At 40.3% G+C, this 17,000-nt stretch overlaps 1 protein-coding gene across 8 annotated transcripts; it reads right to left on the minus strand.

Moving 5' to 3' along the window:
• Positions 1 to 4,218: 4,218 nt before the first annotated feature.
• On the minus strand, positions 4,219 to 14,709 carry sybu (syntabulin (syntaxin-interacting)). 8 transcript variants are annotated; one of them, XM_088306485.1, is made up of 8 exons: positions 14,362 to 14,709; positions 11,339 to 11,395; positions 11,065 to 11,269; positions 9,515 to 9,718; positions 8,264 to 8,360; positions 8,036 to 8,188; positions 6,327 to 6,482; positions 4,219 to 5,977 (listed from the first exon to the last, which is right to left on the minus strand). In XM_088306485.1, exons 2-8 carry the CDS (start codon positions 11,360 to 11,362, stop codon positions 4,831 to 4,833), a joined length of 1,986 nt encoding a protein of 661 aa, XP_088162611.1. In that variant the 5' UTR covers positions 11,363 to 11,395; positions 14,362 to 14,709; the 3' UTR covers positions 4,219 to 4,830. The 8 variants fall into 8 exon arrangements, with proteins under 8 accessions (XP_088162611.1, XP_088162616.1, XP_088162612.1 ...); XM_088306490.1 differs by having other exon boundaries at positions 9,515 to 9,664; positions 14,362 to 14,708; XM_088306486.1 differs by having other exon boundaries at positions 11,065 to 11,251; positions 14,362 to 14,704.
• Positions 14,710 to 17,000: the final 2,291 nt, after the last annotated feature.

Below are 17,000 nucleotides of genomic sequence, written 5' to 3' on the forward strand. Positions count from 1 at the left end.
ACTGAAGTCATTATGCTCAAGTATGCCCTCGCAGCTTTTTGAATAAACTTCTTTGATTCAGGTGAATAACGTGCTTTATGGATGAATTGGGTTGGAAAAGATATTTGACCAGAATCCAGTGAACCCCATTCTCTAGATAGTACTGATATTACTACACCCCAAAAATTAAGTGGCATTTGGTGTAACACACTTAACCCTCTGGGTTGTATTCTGGCCGTTTGTACACACATCCCTTTTTTTTTTTTTTTTTAAATAATCAGCTATGTTTGTGCAAATGTTCTGGCACTTCCTAATGTTGGAGTTTTTTGTCTGATTTTCAACTTTGTATCAATAATATACAGCTTGTGATAATTTTTTTTGTCCAGTTGAAACAAATTCAAATGATTTTTAATTTGTTCAGTTATGGGTGAAACGGGGTTATTCTAGCCCATTGCGGGCCACAAAAGGATCTAAAATTTGACAGAGGTGCTGGGCCAGGAACATTTGGATAGTGGTTGCTCCAGATATACTAAAACGTTGTGGGTACTGTCCAAACCTCATAGCACAAGTAAGCACATGCAAATAAATAAACAACCTGATTTAATAACCGTGTGCACTGAGGCCTGCGCCTTTCAAAATAGATCTCATCAGGTAGTATGTTTGTGTCAATTAATATGCAAGATGCAGCCTTTACACACCTGTCCATACAAGCCCTCTCCTTGTGTTTTATGTTTCGTGTTGCTAATTAAAGTTCAGAATTTTAATTAAGTACCATTCTGCTTTAATTTGAGTCTTGAGACCACTTCTATACTGTCGAGAGGAAATCAAAATCAAAATGGATGTCACTTAATTTCTTGAATTTCAATGAAAGGAAGACAGAAGTGATGGCGTTCGCTCCCAGTGTCCCTTCACCACCCCAATCTTGGCCTCTCTTCACTGGTTCCCAGTGCACTTTAGAGTTCGCTTTAAGATACCTCCTGTTTGTCTTCAAAGCTTTAAATGGCCTCGCCCCAGCGTACCTCTCTGAGCTCCTCCACCCCTACCCCTCAGGTCTGTGGACCAAATGCTGCTGGAGGTACCGAGGACTAAGCACAGCCTCAGGGGGGATCGTCCTTTTTCAGTTGCCTGTCCTTCCCTAAGAATGACCTCCCACGGAAAGTTAGGCAATCCCCCCCTCTCTGTCCACTTTCAAACTCGTTTGAAGACACATTTTTATTCTTTAGCTTTTGACTCAACATGAGACTGTCGCTGTTCTTCTGGTATATATTGTTTGTCTTTTAATTTGTGTGCTTATTTCCTGCTAATTTATATGACTCCATTATGGAAAGTGCTTTGATACAGCTCCAGCTGTTGTGAAATTCTCTACATGAATAAAGCTATCATATTGAATTTTGGGGTATAAGAAGAATTTGAGTTTATGTAAGGTACAGCATATATACTTGCATGACAATATATCGGATACCAATATTTTAGGCCCCAATATCAGTATCCTTATCGGCCCCCAAATTCTGTTTCAATCAACCTCTAGTTCAAATAGCTTTGATATAAATAAATAAAATAAGTCTGCTTGGATAAAAACGTCAGAAAGGTCAACATATACTGGTATTTGTGGTCTGATGAATTCCATGCGGACCAGAATACTGGTTGAGATCGCTAAGATGAACCCCAGTGATCTTTTGGCACAGTTTAACGACACTCCCCAGTCTGTTTTTATTAAGTAGGCTGAGATTGCTAAGCCGAAGAATTACTGCAAATGGGAAATTCAACAGAGGACAAATGGAAAATATTCATAAGCAAACTGTCAATACGAAAAGTCCTCAACTTCCTCAATCAAAACTCTCTAAATCTCTGATTAGCCTTCTTCAAATTTGTATTTGTGATGACCTCAAAAGTCAACTTGTCATCCTAAATGACGACCTCTCTCCTGTGTTAGTGCGCCTTGCCGGATAAGACCGCTTTTGAGATGACCTATTTTCAAAAATGGAAAATCAGTCAGTGTGCTCAGAAAGACAACTTTATGCACGATATTTGCTATATCCCTCAGGGTCATATTTCACCATGCATCATCTCAACATAAGACTATCACGGAGGGTGTTACAGCATCTGATGACTCAGGCTTTTGATGCTTACTGAACTAAGATATTTTGATTATGTAACATGGAGATACCAGAACATGGCAGAGTGCAATGTCGTCATAGGGATTAAATGAAGTGTTAGTTCCTCTTGATTTGCCAGATTTTTCTTGAGTACATTTGAAATGCCGTTACATCATGACTGTGAAAACAAGTGTGGATAGCTGCAGTTGCATTAACCCAGTTTGTATGCAGATTTACAGCTTCAGTGATAAACGCTTAAGTGCATTTAATGCACTTCACCCTGTTGACTCTTCAATCAAAGGATGTGAAAAATGCAGACAGGAAGCTTTTATCCAAGATGAGTCATAGAAATGTTTGGGAAAAGCCTGGCTTGCTCCCCTTTATTTATTAACGTGAACATCATAAATTAATGACCATCTTTGCCAATTTTCACAGGCCTCTTACATAAGTGACACACTACAGTGGTGCTTTGAGATACTTGTTAGTATAATTTGTATCATTTGTGGGCAGGACGGTGACCGACTGGTAAGCACGATGGCCTCACAGTTCAGAGGTGCAGGGTTTGATCCCGGCCTCCTCCGGCTACTTTGGTTCCCTCCCACATTCCAAAAACACGCATGGTAGGTTGATTGGATACCCTGAATTGAATTGTGTTTGTGGACGTGGATGGTTGGTCGTCGTTGTGTGCCCTCCAATGCGCTGGCAACCCGTCCAGGGTCTAGCTCGCCTACTGGCCGAAGATTGCTGCAATCGGCCCCAGCATGCCCACGACGACCCTCATGAGGAGAGGCAGCTCAAACAATGGATGGATGGATGTACCATTTGTTTTATGACCACTCGCATGACTCAAAAACATTCATATCTCAAATCATCTTACCTGAATTAAATGAATTGGGATGCCATTAATCTGTTCCAGCACCCTCCCATCCACGATAATTGTAAGGTGGTCTTTAATGAGTAAAATAGCAGACTATAAAATTGTAATGTATATAAAAACACAGTAACACCATAAATAGAACATAAAGAATCGACAAGTTTAGCCACAATGTATATGCCCAATTATTATATTAATGTGTTGCTCCACCGTTTTTGCTCTATGCTTGTTGCTTTCAAGTAGGCATCAAGGCTGTTACGGCTCTTGGGAATGACTAAATAATTTACACCGAAAAATGTATGACGCGACAATGCACAAATGCAGGCTGCAATTCAGGACCTGCTGGTGATCAGTTTTTGTGATTGGCAATGAAAGATAGTGATTGATACATGCCAATCACATACTTTTCCGCAAAAATCAGCCAATCGATCGTCGCACCATTACTAATAATATCTTAATATGAATTCAGCGCTCTAAAATGACTGACACATAATGTATCAAAATGCTCTTAACGTCATGTGAAAGCTAGGGCTGGATCACGAGTCAGACTTCCGGTCAAGTGGACTTCATAATAACGACCAACTCACTCCACTCATACCTTAATGTTACCAATTAATTGGCCATAAATTGTCCACATTGCCAAGATGTGACATTTGGACTTAACATGCTCTTTGTTGAGCATGACATTAGTTCTGCTGCCACATCGAGCATTATTAAGTATGCTCATTCATACAAATGCTTTTTTTTTTTAAAAAAACGACTAAGTTTTTAGACTTCGCTACTTGGATTTCCTAGTCCAAATGGTGCGTTCCAGTGCACTTCTCCTGGTTGGTAAATCTGTTTTGCCAGGCGTCAAAGCCTTGGCAAATCTCTTAACTTCTCTACTTAAGGATCAACATTGCAACATGCCCAAGTGACATAACTGTTGTGCTTTGATCGTTAGCAAAACAAGCTATCTGAAGCAAAGATAGTTTTTAAATACTCATCTAATTCATTCATTCTGTTAGTTTGACCGCAAACTTAATCTGAGAGTGGCAATGAACATCTTTTAAATCAAAATATTCACAATGGCAAAATGCTGCTTGTTGTGGAGCGAGTTGAGTTCAGTGCCACCATACAGCATTTGTCTCAAATTGTTGCCCTCAACTAAAAGAAAAAAAAATTCAATGACTGCTTGTAGCTTAAAAAAACTTGCGAGTCACTCGAGTCTCAAGGCACAACTTTAATTTTCCCCAGCTCAAACCCTTAAAAAAATGTCAGGAGTCCAGGTAGTCTATTATCATGCTTTAATAATAAATATAATGGACATTTGATGCATACCACAGATATTGCACATAGCTCAGGCACATAACTGTCATTTGCTGTGAAGCATTAACTTTAACAATACAAAAGGTTCAATTTACTAAAGCGCCACTTATTGGAGGGAAGATACACGCTTCACCAAAAAAATAGAACAGTGATTTTACATTAAAGCTTTGGCTGAAGGATCAAGGTTTCTTTTTGAACAACAACAACACCAATCAAAACTTTTCACGATCTGTCAAACCGAAACCAACATTCAATCTTTTTTTCTCCAAAAACTCAACTGAACAAGTGCTTTGACAACTTGGGAGCTACAGTAGCTACAAAACAGCAATGAGAAAAACCATCTACCCAGACGATCATCTTATAGCGAAACTATAAATAAATTACACACCTGTTAATAAATACTCCCTTTCATATTACAAATTAATTTCAACTCACAGTCAATATACAGTGCTTGGACCCCAAATAGCGGCAATGATTAGGTGTTCACGAAAAGCAAAAAAAAAAAAAATACTCTCAAAAATGCTTAAGTGCTTCGCATTCAAAGTGAGCCGTGTGCTTGCATGTCGAAAGCCATTACACATCTGGCCTGTGAGCAATGTGACGAAGAGAGCGCAATCCCATAATACAACACCCCCTGATGAGAGCAGCGATGTTGACCGGAGTGCTTTTATCCACACCATGTCGCGAGTACAGCCAGGCCACCGTGGGGAGCACAGGTGCTGCGACGGCAACCAGATCCACCAGGAAACTGTTGCTCCAGTATTGCTTGCTGATCACACCCTGTCCGGATGCGGGATGATGTTTTTCTGTGCTCACGTCAAAATCCAGCTCATCCATGAATCGCGGGTTTTCTGCAAGTTCTGTGCCATGCAAGCTCGTGTCAGTAGCAATGACTGCACTGTCAAGGAGAGCAGGGGTCAGCATGTTGAATGAGGGAGACATCAAGTCAGGGAAATGTGCCGAAGTGAGAGTGGAGGTGGGCAGGTTTGGGAGACCAAGAAGAGTGCTGGAGATGGAAAGCGTCTGGCCTCGACTCACTTCAAGTCTCAGAAGCTGGTAAAGAAGAGCCTGAAGATCTTGTGACATAGGCATAATATCAGTCTGGATACCTTTAACTTCAGTCTTCTTGAGGGAACGGCTGGTGACAGTAGCAGGTATAGGTGGTGGGGGTGGACTTGATATTTCTGATAATATGGACATTTCAGGGCCAGACTCGATGCCAGGCTTTGGCATGTTGATGTCCAGACTAAAATCCACCGCTGTAGACATGAAGACCTGCTCCAAAATGTCAGCTCTGTTGGCCATCTCGTCATTTATTAGCAGCCCACTATCAGCCATGGCCTCAACCCCTTGATCTCCCAGCTCCATTCCACCCTCTTCATCGCCAACCCTCTTCTGTCCGCCTCTTTCGGGGCTCTCAAAGATGAATTCCTGTGTGTTTTCTTCTTGAAGGCTGGCACCGCTCTGAGCAAGTTCCATGCTTTGCAACAGGGACTCCAGTTTCCTGTTTTGGATGTTGATGTCAATAAAGTACTTTTGTATTCCCTTATCTTTTTCCATCAGGCTACTCTTCATGGTCTCCACAACCTGGCGTAGCTGTTTAATTTCCTTTCGGGCTTCTTTGAGTGACAGTTGTGCCTCGACTCGGTGACACTCCTCCTCAATCCAGTCTTCTCTCATTCTGCCGAGCTGGCCCTTGAGATCCTCAATTTCTGCCTCTCTGAAAAACAACAGAAAACAGACTGTTACTTCAAGTTCTTGAAGGAGCCACTTCAAAACTTTTGTAATGGCCTATCTCACACTAGCCAAAATGAGCACTATAAATTAATAATTCTAAAGCTGAATCTGGACGAATGTTTCACGCAAGAACGAACTCCAGCATTGTCATTTCATGTTTTTTTTTGTCTTATATAACCAAGAAGTAGATGTCAGGTAAATTGTCATTTGAGCCGAGCTTCAGGTTTTGGCTATTACATCACATCTACAATAGCACTATGAACACTTTAAAACCACAGAAAAAAAACCCCTTCTAATTAAGATAAAATAAGATGAGATAGATGCTAACTGACCTGTCATGCACCCTGTTGTCAGATTCCAGTAGCTTAGTTTTGAGGTGCCTGATGACCACTTCTTTCTGCTGCAGAGGGGTGAGGTATTGTTCAGGGTTGGGGGGTCTGATTCCATGGTTATCTCCACATGAATGGTAGCGGCTCAAGTTCACTCTCCTGTTGGGCAAAGAAATATATGTATCCTTAAAGGGGAAGTCAACCCCCCAAAAATCCTTGCAATAAAATCTCTGCACCCTCAGTAATCTAAACATGGCATTTTGATTAATATTGCGTCTGTGGAATATGAGCAGGAAACTCCCGATTTCAGCCATCTCAGGGAGCAACAGCCATTTGTCACTTCTGTCAACTGAAAATCACAGTTGCTCAGGGATCAGGTAATGACTAATCACGTCTCACCTGTGTTTTAAAGATGTCAGCAATGTCATTATCAATTGACAAAAGTGAAAAAATGGCCGCCCACTGAGATGGTGAAAAGCAGTTGGATTTTACTCTTTAATTCATATGCTGCAAACGCAATATGAATCAGACTGCCTTGTTTCTACTAGTGGGCCGTAGAACATATTCTTGTCAAGAAATTTTTGGCGTTCACTTCGCCTTCAAAACAACCACAACAAACATAACACACTCCAACGAGACATTTAGAATACAACACTAAAATTACTGCATATAATAGGCAAGCTGAAAGAGAGAGAGAGGAAAGATGTTGGCTGAAGCCAGAAAATTACTGTCTGATGCTGGATTACTGGCTTACAGACAAGAGACAGGATAATAGGTGTTCTAAATACATGATCAATATAATCGGGTAAAAATAATCTCCGTGGTAAAATCCATCTCAACGCTAATTGTATTAACATTCATCTGCCCGCTGCATGACATGGTTCTTCAATGACAAGCATTTTTTTTTCTGTGGAGGATGACTGGGCAGAATTGGACCACATGCAATGCAGCCCCAAAGCCTCCCTATTCAAACAACACAATTTCCTGTAACACTTGAGGCTTTGATAAAAGTGCTCTGCATCCCATCCAGAATACAGGGTGGGTAAAACAGACAAACATGTCGCATGTGCTCAAAAGATGACTCATCCTAAATAGGCAAGAGTCACTGGCACATCATTAAACAACATGTTGCAATATCAAATATATTAAAAGAGATACTTCTATTCTGTGTTACTAACAAAACATGATCATGATAGTTCCTTGAGGACAAGCTTCTTGAATTCATGGCACCCTTGAATCCAAAGTGCATTTTTCCAAGGTGTGGCTGCAGCCAGAAGGGTCATCGTCTGGACTCGACGTTTGAATGACTGAATTTGTATTAATCCCACACACAGCCAAATAATCCCAGCAGTCTGCAAAGGAGGAAACGAAAACCGACCGTGGCTAATCCAGCCACATACACACTAATCATCCTACACATTGCCTGTGCTTCAATCTCACTCACCAAAAATAGCTAGTCATACAAAAAGAGCGTTTTATCGCTGTAGCGGTAAAACACAGTGGAAAGATTGGCCGGACATTTGAGAAATGTGACAATTCTTTTATAGCCATTGGAAGTGTAGTGAATATCATTGCTGCCTTTTATGGTGTAGATAATGTGCTTTCTATATAAATGTACTTGATTTTCCATTCTCACTGCTCGCCTGGGATTAACTTCATAGTCAATGCCCTAATTACCATACAAATTAACAGGTAATGAAATAAATATTTACCTGGATGTAGGGCTGGAGTTACAGCTGCTACTATTGGTTGAGGACGCAGCTCTGGGCGGAATCCTACAGGGAGCATATAGTTCTGCATCACGGTTGGAGGACGGGCTCCCTGCTGGTTTGAAGACTGGGACCAAACTGATGCAGGTAATGGGACTTTGTTATAATGGAGCAAATTATTGTCATGTAAAAAATACAATTTGAAAACATGCAACTGCAAAATGATAATACCTGCGAGAGGAGGTCTTCTTTCCAGATGATTTTGTGAGGCTGCCCCTGGTCTTTAGGCTCCCTGTACTACTGGAGGAGCTAAAATCGGCCTCACTTCCTGCATGAGGAGGAATTGTATGTTGTGAGAGGCTGCTGACAGACAGCCACACACTCACTTTAGACCAAACAAATAATGCTTGTTTTGGTTGTCAAGTTGGTCTCGGCTATTAAAAAAAGACCTTAAAATATTGTAATAAAAAAAATGGAAGACATTCAACTGTGCAGACCAAATGTTGTACCAGATGACTGTACGATCACAATGAAAACTTGCATCTCTATGCAGACACATTTACTGCATGTTGTTTTCAAGTTTTGCACTTAAAATCTGCAACGTAGTTAACCATGTCACAAAAGAACTCAAATAAAGCCTGGAATGTCTATAAAAAAGCACAGGGGTTGAGCTAAACTTCATTTGGAAAAAAAACTATCAGTCAACAACTGATTCACAGGAAATTAACATGCACTCAAGGTTTCCTGATTGATCTCACATGGGTAAAATGTTGCAGGACTGACACAAAATGATTATTAATAGACAAATCTAAGCACCGTTGAAGAAATCATATAAAAACTAAACCCTACCTGAGAGACAATTCTTGCCATCAAACAAAACCATAGTCGTGTGTCCTGTGATGACTGTGTCAAACTAAATGGTCAAAAACATTCTCCACCACTGAGCGAGTTGCCAAAGAGTCTGTGCACATTCACTCAGTCAAGTAACCTCCCACTAATCAGCCTAATTGTCTAAGCCTCCAAACTTTTTCCCTCACCCAATCAATGTACCCCCATAGTCTCCCATGGAGTTTTGAAGGTATTTGCAGATTTAAGATGGAGGAAATTTAATTCTAGGATAAGGAATTTTTTTAATTCCCTGCCTCAAGGTCAAACAATGAGTCTAGTAATGATTATCTCCTTTATTTTGCAACCACTTTTTGTAAACTGCTGACACTTTTGTAATTTCTTATAGATCGTTTTCACTCATGTGATCAGTACGTTTGTCCGCCTGTTGGTGGGTAAAACTGGGAGGATTCTTGAATCAAACACTCAATGAGCACAGGAAAAAAAAAACAATGTGTCAACCTCCAACATGGCGCTTGATGTCAACTATGTCTTCTCTGGGAACTTGTAATGTGTACCAAAGATTTCTCTTTTGTAAGATTTGACAATAGTAGTTTTAAACTCTGTTAGTCCATGTTCCGTATTCTTTTTCCTTACCTCTGGCTTTCATGGCTGACCTCAGCTCCTTCTTGTGCTTCGGTGCGCTCCGTGGTTCAAGACTGCCCTCTGCCATAACTCGTACCCTTTTCTTCACTTTGGCCTTGCGCTCGGGGAGTGTTGGCGAGCTATGGGCACTCTCCTCTGAGCCTGATGGAGTTTTGGAGGGGGACACAGACTGACTAGTGGGGCAGCCGGTGTCATCTATATTGTAGATAGGCACACAGACAGTAATAACCAAAACCAGACACACGAGAGCTCGACCTTATGCACTCGAGTGCACACAAGCATGCATGCATGCGCATAAATACATTCGTACTGAGTAAGGGGGGCCCACTTTGATGTGCATAAAATATACATAAATGTCTGAGAGCCGTTGCATAATATTGCCTGCTTGTGCTGGCAAACCGTGGTCCCCAACCACTGGTCTGCGGCCCATTTGCTACTGGGCCGCACAGAGATAGAGCATAAGCGCCCCACAACCTCCCATCCCGTCGGTTGTGCTACGAAGGGCAGCATAAGCAGAGATGGGCATTTCATCTCTGGGACGGATGCGTGCTCCAAGCGAAGAGAAGGGCTAGAAACTGTGTGAAGAAGCAATTGAGGGCCAAAATAAGGATATTAAAGGGATCATCCAGCAAGGATGGTCAATTTTTCAATAACATTTATGTATCATTTTTTTTTTTTCAAAAAAATGATATTGGTTTGTATTTTCTATTTTATGAATTTGTTTTCGAGAAAACAATACAAAATTAAAGGGTTTAAAAAGACCTCCTGGTAATGAGCATTTTGGCCACGCCACACTCCATCCCTCCAGGTCTTGGTGGGAGTCACGGGAGGGACAACACAAAAGATACGCAAACACAATGTCTTCTAAGAGAATTTTCGTAAGGCTAATTTATTTATTTATTTATTTATTTATTCTATAATACAATTTCAGTCTTAAGCGTTAGCTTGACTTACTTTTTTCACCAGCTCTGCGTACACGACTCATTTGAAAATGATGTGTCCAATGCGGCCACACTCGGCTGTGAAGTCGTCCTCGTCACTGGAACTTCGGTGCGCTGAATTTTTCAAAGTCTATCGATCTATTCATCCATCTCTGCACTGCATATCCTCATTACAGTGGTGTGCTTCCATGCTGGATGTTTTAAAACTCCGCGATGTGGGCCCGTCAAGAAGTCCCCCTTCGGGGTTCGATGAGGTATTTATCTGAAATCGACGCCCACTCATTCGCACTGCGAAGTTAGTGGCTGCAAGGGGTGTCGGACGTGAGCGTACCCGACTGCTTGATAGGCAATAGCCACCCACGACATGGATCTGCAGGCTGGACAGTAAGGAACTAATTTTGTTGCGCTAACGCTTTTTGTTTTAGCAAGCGGCAATCAAAAACCGGCCCATGATGCAAAAGGTTGGGGACCACTACTATACGTTACTATGAATTTGTTTTTAATTTTATATATTTAATATATACTCATTATTTATATATATATATTTTCATAGTCACTGTGTGTATGGGCATGTATATGTATGTATGTATGTATTCTTACCCGAGTAAAAACTGTTGGTGCTGATCGTCCTCTTCGAGTGATCTGAGCTGACGTCACACTCTTTGCCCTCCTCCTCTGAAAAAGGAGAGTCAGAAAGAGGCGACCCATTGCCCTTTGGCTGGAAGGGATGGAGGACCAAACGTGGGATGCGACTCCGTGGGCTTCCTTTCTGTGGAGACTTCTTTTCCTGTTCCGTGGAAACAAACTGAATGATGTGTAGGTTCACGTCCATTGGTTGCCAAGTGGCGTAATCTATGTTCTAGTTATAACTAACCTCATACTCTTGGAATGGTCCCATTGTGTCTCATGTATTGTATTTCCACTGATCAAGCTTGTAAAAAAGAAGAATTAGGTGAGAATTAGTCAACAAAGAAAAAAGAGACTCTTTCGGTTGCATCACCAAACCACACATGCATACACACAAACATACACAGTACACACACAGCACACATGGAGCCTGGTACAGATGGCATAAGATGTACAAGAGCCAACACGTTCTAATTTTACCACCTTACGAAACAAACAGTATTGACACAATTCTATTCAATTACCTTTCACAACCATCACAAATGTCTTTTCTTAAGACAGCATTTAGTTGAGATGAGGATTTCAATAAAAATTCTAAAGTCTAGGAAATAAAAAGCAAACAAAACTGAGATTTAGATTTACAGCTGACACAATAACACACGTCTGTGCTCAGTTCCCATTCAGACGGTGTGAATGTGAGAGTGAATGGTCATTTTTCTATATGAGGAGTGATTAAACGGTTAAAGGTGGGATAGCTTCCAACTTGCTGTAAACTGGATAAGTGGATGGAATTTTTTTTTCACTTTCCTTTTTCAGAATTATGAACCTATGAAGCCTATCCCAGCTGACGCGGGAGTCGGGTTATACCCTTGACTGGTTGGTAGTCTTCAATTAATCTAGAATGCATGTTTTTAGGGGAATGTAAACTTGCAAATTCCTCAAATTATTTTAGTAAGATTTTTAGTATTATGTAAAGCCAACTTATTGCTATGCTTAAACTATGCCGCTGTACACCGATCAAAATCACAAATGGAACATTTTTATATGAAATTTAGGGATCAAAATCACAAATGGAACATTTTTATAAGAAATTTAGGAATTTAACTTTCTTTATTTATGGAATTTAGCCATTAATTTAAAATAAAGACCAAAGTAGAAATGAACTCTCCATGGATTATGTAACCTTTCCCCCACTCCTCATTCCCTGCACAGTTAACCAAAGAACAAACATTTTTTATTCATGCTTTGGAGTTAAATAATGCAGAATTTCTTGTCATGCTTGAATAAAATGTAGTCTCATCACTTCTTCTGTTTTGTTAGCTGCACTGCCTCTCAGTAGCTTCCCTTAATGGGTCGGTTGCATAAGTGCAGATGTGATGTATGTACTTCTTTTAGCGCTTCAATTATATAATTGACCTCAAGCATTTTGCATCTTCTTGGCTCTTATCTGTGATGTATTCTATCTGTATTTGTTATTCTTTCTCTGCACCAGTAAAGTAATTCACATTCTTTTGTATGTGCACCTCTGTATTATGACATCCTCATTCTTCAAATCACAAAGGATGGCAAAAAATAGAGCAGAGCGCCATGGGATTGAAGACTCAATTTTTCATTGTCAGAGTCTAAAATTGAACCCAGATCTAGGTGGCCTCCATTGTATAATTTAGATTCAATATCCTCACAAACCCAAGTGCCATGCTTCATGAGCAGATGTCTCGTGGACCGGCACAACAGAATCTGATTAAGCATCTAGCAGAGAAAAACATTCACCCTAGTGTCCTAGCAACAGTCTTAGCAACAAAGAGAATGCTGAAGAAGGAAGCAATTCTGTGCACATTTGCCCAGTTTGTCAACTTCTGCGCGTCATCATCATACTCTGCCCTTCATGAACCATTTTGAAATGTTATGTGTGGGTGTTACCTACTGACAGAATTGGGAGGCTTTCACATTCTGCATGAATATTATGTCTTTGATTCTGTGTGTATGAACTGATTTGTAAATAAAGTTGTATTGTATTGTACTAATGTTGCGCTGAAGCCCTGCCGTACACGTGGAATAAAAAATTGAACACTGCATCAAATTATATGACCGTCTCAGACTATGCACATTAGATGAAAAGAAAATACTGAGGGGATATTCTCAACTGTCCTAACGTTATTATTGCAGCCGCTAAAGACTTGGTTCACTAAATACATCATCAGCTTGTTAAGCAATGCATCACATCTTAACGGTAAACACAGGCTTGTCAACTTTCTTGAGCAATAAGTACCATCCAAACCACTTGATCTACAGCCTCTTTCAGAACTCATCTCTACATTAGCATTTCTTTAGGAAACAGGACACTCTGAACAAGCAAAACCATCTTAGTGTCATATGTCAGCAACACAACGTCAGTGGAATACACTGAGAATGTTGCACAACTGACCAAGTCTGAAAGCTAGTTCTCATCCTTTCTTCTATAACCAGATGTTCTATGTTTTGAACAGTATAGATTGAAAATCTCTTAATCTAATCTACTTTTTAATGATGATCAAAACAAGGATTCAAATCAAGCCATTCACCCCTTCATTCCATCAATGCATCTCTCGTTTTTTGACATCACAGACGATGCTCAACTAGTATTGTACTGTTTGACTCCTCGATAGTGTAAATTTATATACAGCTCAATTTGGTTGCAATACACGCTATGCAAGTATGGTACAATACAAATAAATAAATACATTAATAAACCACTCCTTTATTCCAGACATGTAACGGTGAGATACACTCAAACTCATTACACCATGCTGTCACACTGAGTAATGCTTTTGAGTCATCGCTCAAAAAACATCCATCCAAATATCATCTATCTATTTTTGTCAGAACAGAATTATCTCGCTATTAGACCTTTGACCATCATTCTGAATGAATTACAAGCAACACTGCAACTGAACTTCAAATTATTTGTTCACATTTCAGTCTCCTTGCAGAACTCACCATTCATTTTTTTTCACTTGGTGCCCCACCTACAACAACGACAACAACGACAACAACAACAACAACAACAACAACAACACATCCATGCCCGGATTTATTTTGGTCAGATCACCAAATAATAATATAATTTGCGTCGTCATAACAAATAACAGCCTGACATATTCCCATAGATAACCCCCCACCCCCCACCCCCGCACACACAGACCTGTTCTTATGTGCGCAGTTGGTTTGTTCAGAAACATTCACACGATGTTCTGTTTTATAAAAATATAATGTCGCCAGCTAAAGGCTCACCTGATGTTCAGTAGTGCGTGATGCCGCTCAGAAGGTTGCTGCTAAATCTGCGGAGCACAAATAAATGTCCAGTTGCTGGTACCAGGTTGTGTTCCACAATACAGATGGACCCACAGAGAGGACACACACAATTGGACCTCTGACAGTGCGCGCACATTATGACGACCATCCTCGGAGTGTTACATAACGTATTAACTCTTGAGTCGCCCGCTAAACTGCGAATGGACGAAGATTAGCAGTATGAAACGGGTACATGTAATCCATCCGATGGGATCAGCATCGATTATCAACAAAATAAAGATGGCATAAACGTTTCAAGTGCATACACGTTTTGTGTGCTAATCATGTTGACTCTCCATGGTACTGAAAAACGGGAAGTTGAGGGCAGTGCGTGTGTCTTGTTAAAATGTTCACCACCTGTTCATCGCGAAATTTACACAAACTCCCGTGATTCAAATCCGCCAGTTAGGTTTCATTTTGGAAAGTACTACGCTGTAAAGTAATAACTAAATCGAGAATGTAGCGTTAAAATTGTCATTCTTATCTGCAGTCTACCATATCGCGTTTGTGGGTGCTCATCGTTTAAAAGAGAGTCAAAGTGGATGGCCATTAGGTTCTGGAGTCAAAGAAAAATACTTCTAGTGTCAGGATGATGTGTGGAACCGAGTGAAATGGAAGCACGTGACCAAACAAAAAACGTTTTGTCAACACTTATGCCCTCTGCCGGAAGAAACGTGTAACGACTTTTTCCTCAGCTGAAACCCTCACAATGTAAAAGCTGGTTATACATAATACAGTACACTGACCGATTTTACATCTCAACCCCTTTTCAAAACTGACCCAATGCATGACGTTGGGGGAATAAAATCACATAGTATTCTTTACTGCTCATATAGTTATGTTGTAGAGTAGATCCGTGATTTCCAACCACACTGCTTTGGCAATTTAGTTTCCCTTGAGTGATCACCAAGTGTGATGAAAGGAATTTAATTTAATTGGTCCACAAATTATTTATTTACACACTGTATCTTTTTTGTATCTCTCTCTGCAAGATGGGCCGAACAATGAAATGCCCTTCCGCTAGATGACAGAAGGTACAAAATAATGTGAGGTCAATTTATGATAGTGCATAACTTTTTGTGACATTTTTGTGTGGTGGTGGTAGTGTGAAATGAAGTTCTTTTTTACATGTAAAAAATGCAACCCAGAAATGTAGCTGTCAGAGACGTTCTAAATCTAACCTAAATCTGCGATATTAATAAACTTTATAAAAATAAATAAATAAATATATATATTAATATAATTTCCTCCCAACACACACACACACACACGCACACACACTGAAATAAAGTAAAAAATGATTTATGTTCCTACCCTAAACTATGGTCTCAAGCTATGGGTTATGACTGAAAACAACTTGAAAATAAATAAATAAATGAGTTTCCTCCGCAGGGTATGCAAGGCTCTACCGTAAACACAGGGTGTGAAGCTCAGCCATTCAGGAGGGGCTAATAGTGTTCATATTCATCAAGATGAGCAACATGAGATGACTTGGGCAGACACCACCCAATTAGACTAAGGCCTGGGGAAGAAGGAGTCTTTTTGGGAGCCCTTTTTGGCCTGTGGGATTCATGCCCAGTGCAAGTCTGGCAAAAAATGCTGTCTAACTGTGCGCACTGGTGGAGTTGTCTTTCTTTTGGTATTTTTACAGTCGTATGCAGTTAGAAACAGGCAGTTTGCGCCGTTGTGGATGAGAACAAAGATGTCTAGCTTTGTATCCAGTGGAGGCGACTCCACTCATTCCCTTTAAGTTCAGCGAGTGAGAGGCGCACAGTCAGATCGAAGTGTGCAAAGTGCAAAGGAACTGCAAGCAGACCACCACGGGCAGATAATGATGAAGTTGACCACGGCGTTCACAGATCAGCACAGTGAAGTGGAAACTTGGAGAATGCCTTCTATCCATGTGATTTTAAATACTCTGTATATAATAAAGATTACAATATGAATAACATTTTCAATTAATTGGTTTCTACAAAGATGATTATGTTCTCTTGGGCAATTTTGGCCATGGTCTATATGTGACGGATTCAACGCATAACAAGGGACACACATCGGATATAATTAGTTCCAAATATTTACATATTTTTGAGGTTGTGGTGACTGTTATTGCCCAATATAATCATTACTGTTTTATTTAAAATAACAACCCATACGAATCTGAACTAAGATGGAGAAGAGGTCATCAGAAAAGAATATATTTATGGAATTTACTCACTCAGGTTTTTACATCATCATCAAGCCTGCACTCAGCTTTTGTTGATGAGACGCTTTGGCTGTAATGGATTCCATTGCGCCAATTAGGACCAATAATTTGTAAGTGGGAAAAATGTCACCATGGAGAAATACCTCGCTGGTTAGAGGGAGAAATACATCACTGGTTAAAGCTCAAAGAAGAGGTGGTAGATAAACAAAGCGCAGGTGGCGCCAAAACTCTAGGTACATTATGCCATACCTATACAAAGACAGACTTCTACAACCATGAGTTGAAAAAAATGCAAGACAGTCATTCTTCTCAGAGGTTATCAGTAAGAACAGTGATAATGCACGTACATTGTTTTTGGTTATAGACAGTCTGACAA

Source organism: Idiotropiscis lumnitzeri, chromosome 10 (assembly GCF_059441095.1).
Source record: "Idiotropiscis lumnitzeri isolate Australia: NSW breed Sydney's pygmy pipehorse chromosome 10, RoL_Ilum_1.0, whole genome shotgun sequence".
Lineage (NCBI taxonomy): Eukaryota > Metazoa > Chordata > Actinopteri > Syngnathiformes > Syngnathidae > Idiotropiscis > Idiotropiscis lumnitzeri.

What these genes read in the sequence shown, in the direction of transcription:
- sybu (XM_088306485.1), bottom strand. Translation starts at nt 11,362, where the DNA reads ATGGGACCATTCCAAGAGTATGAG. An exon ending in GACCATTCCAAGAGTATGAG is followed by an intron (nt 11,270 to 11,338) that starts GTTAGTTATAAC and finishes CACATCATTCAG; the next exon opens with TTTGTTTCCACGGAACAGGA. An exon ending in CACCAACAGTTTTTACTCGG is followed by an intron (nt 9,719 to 11,064) that starts GTAAGAATACAT and finishes TCTACAATATAG; the next exon opens with ATGACACCGGCTGCCCCACT.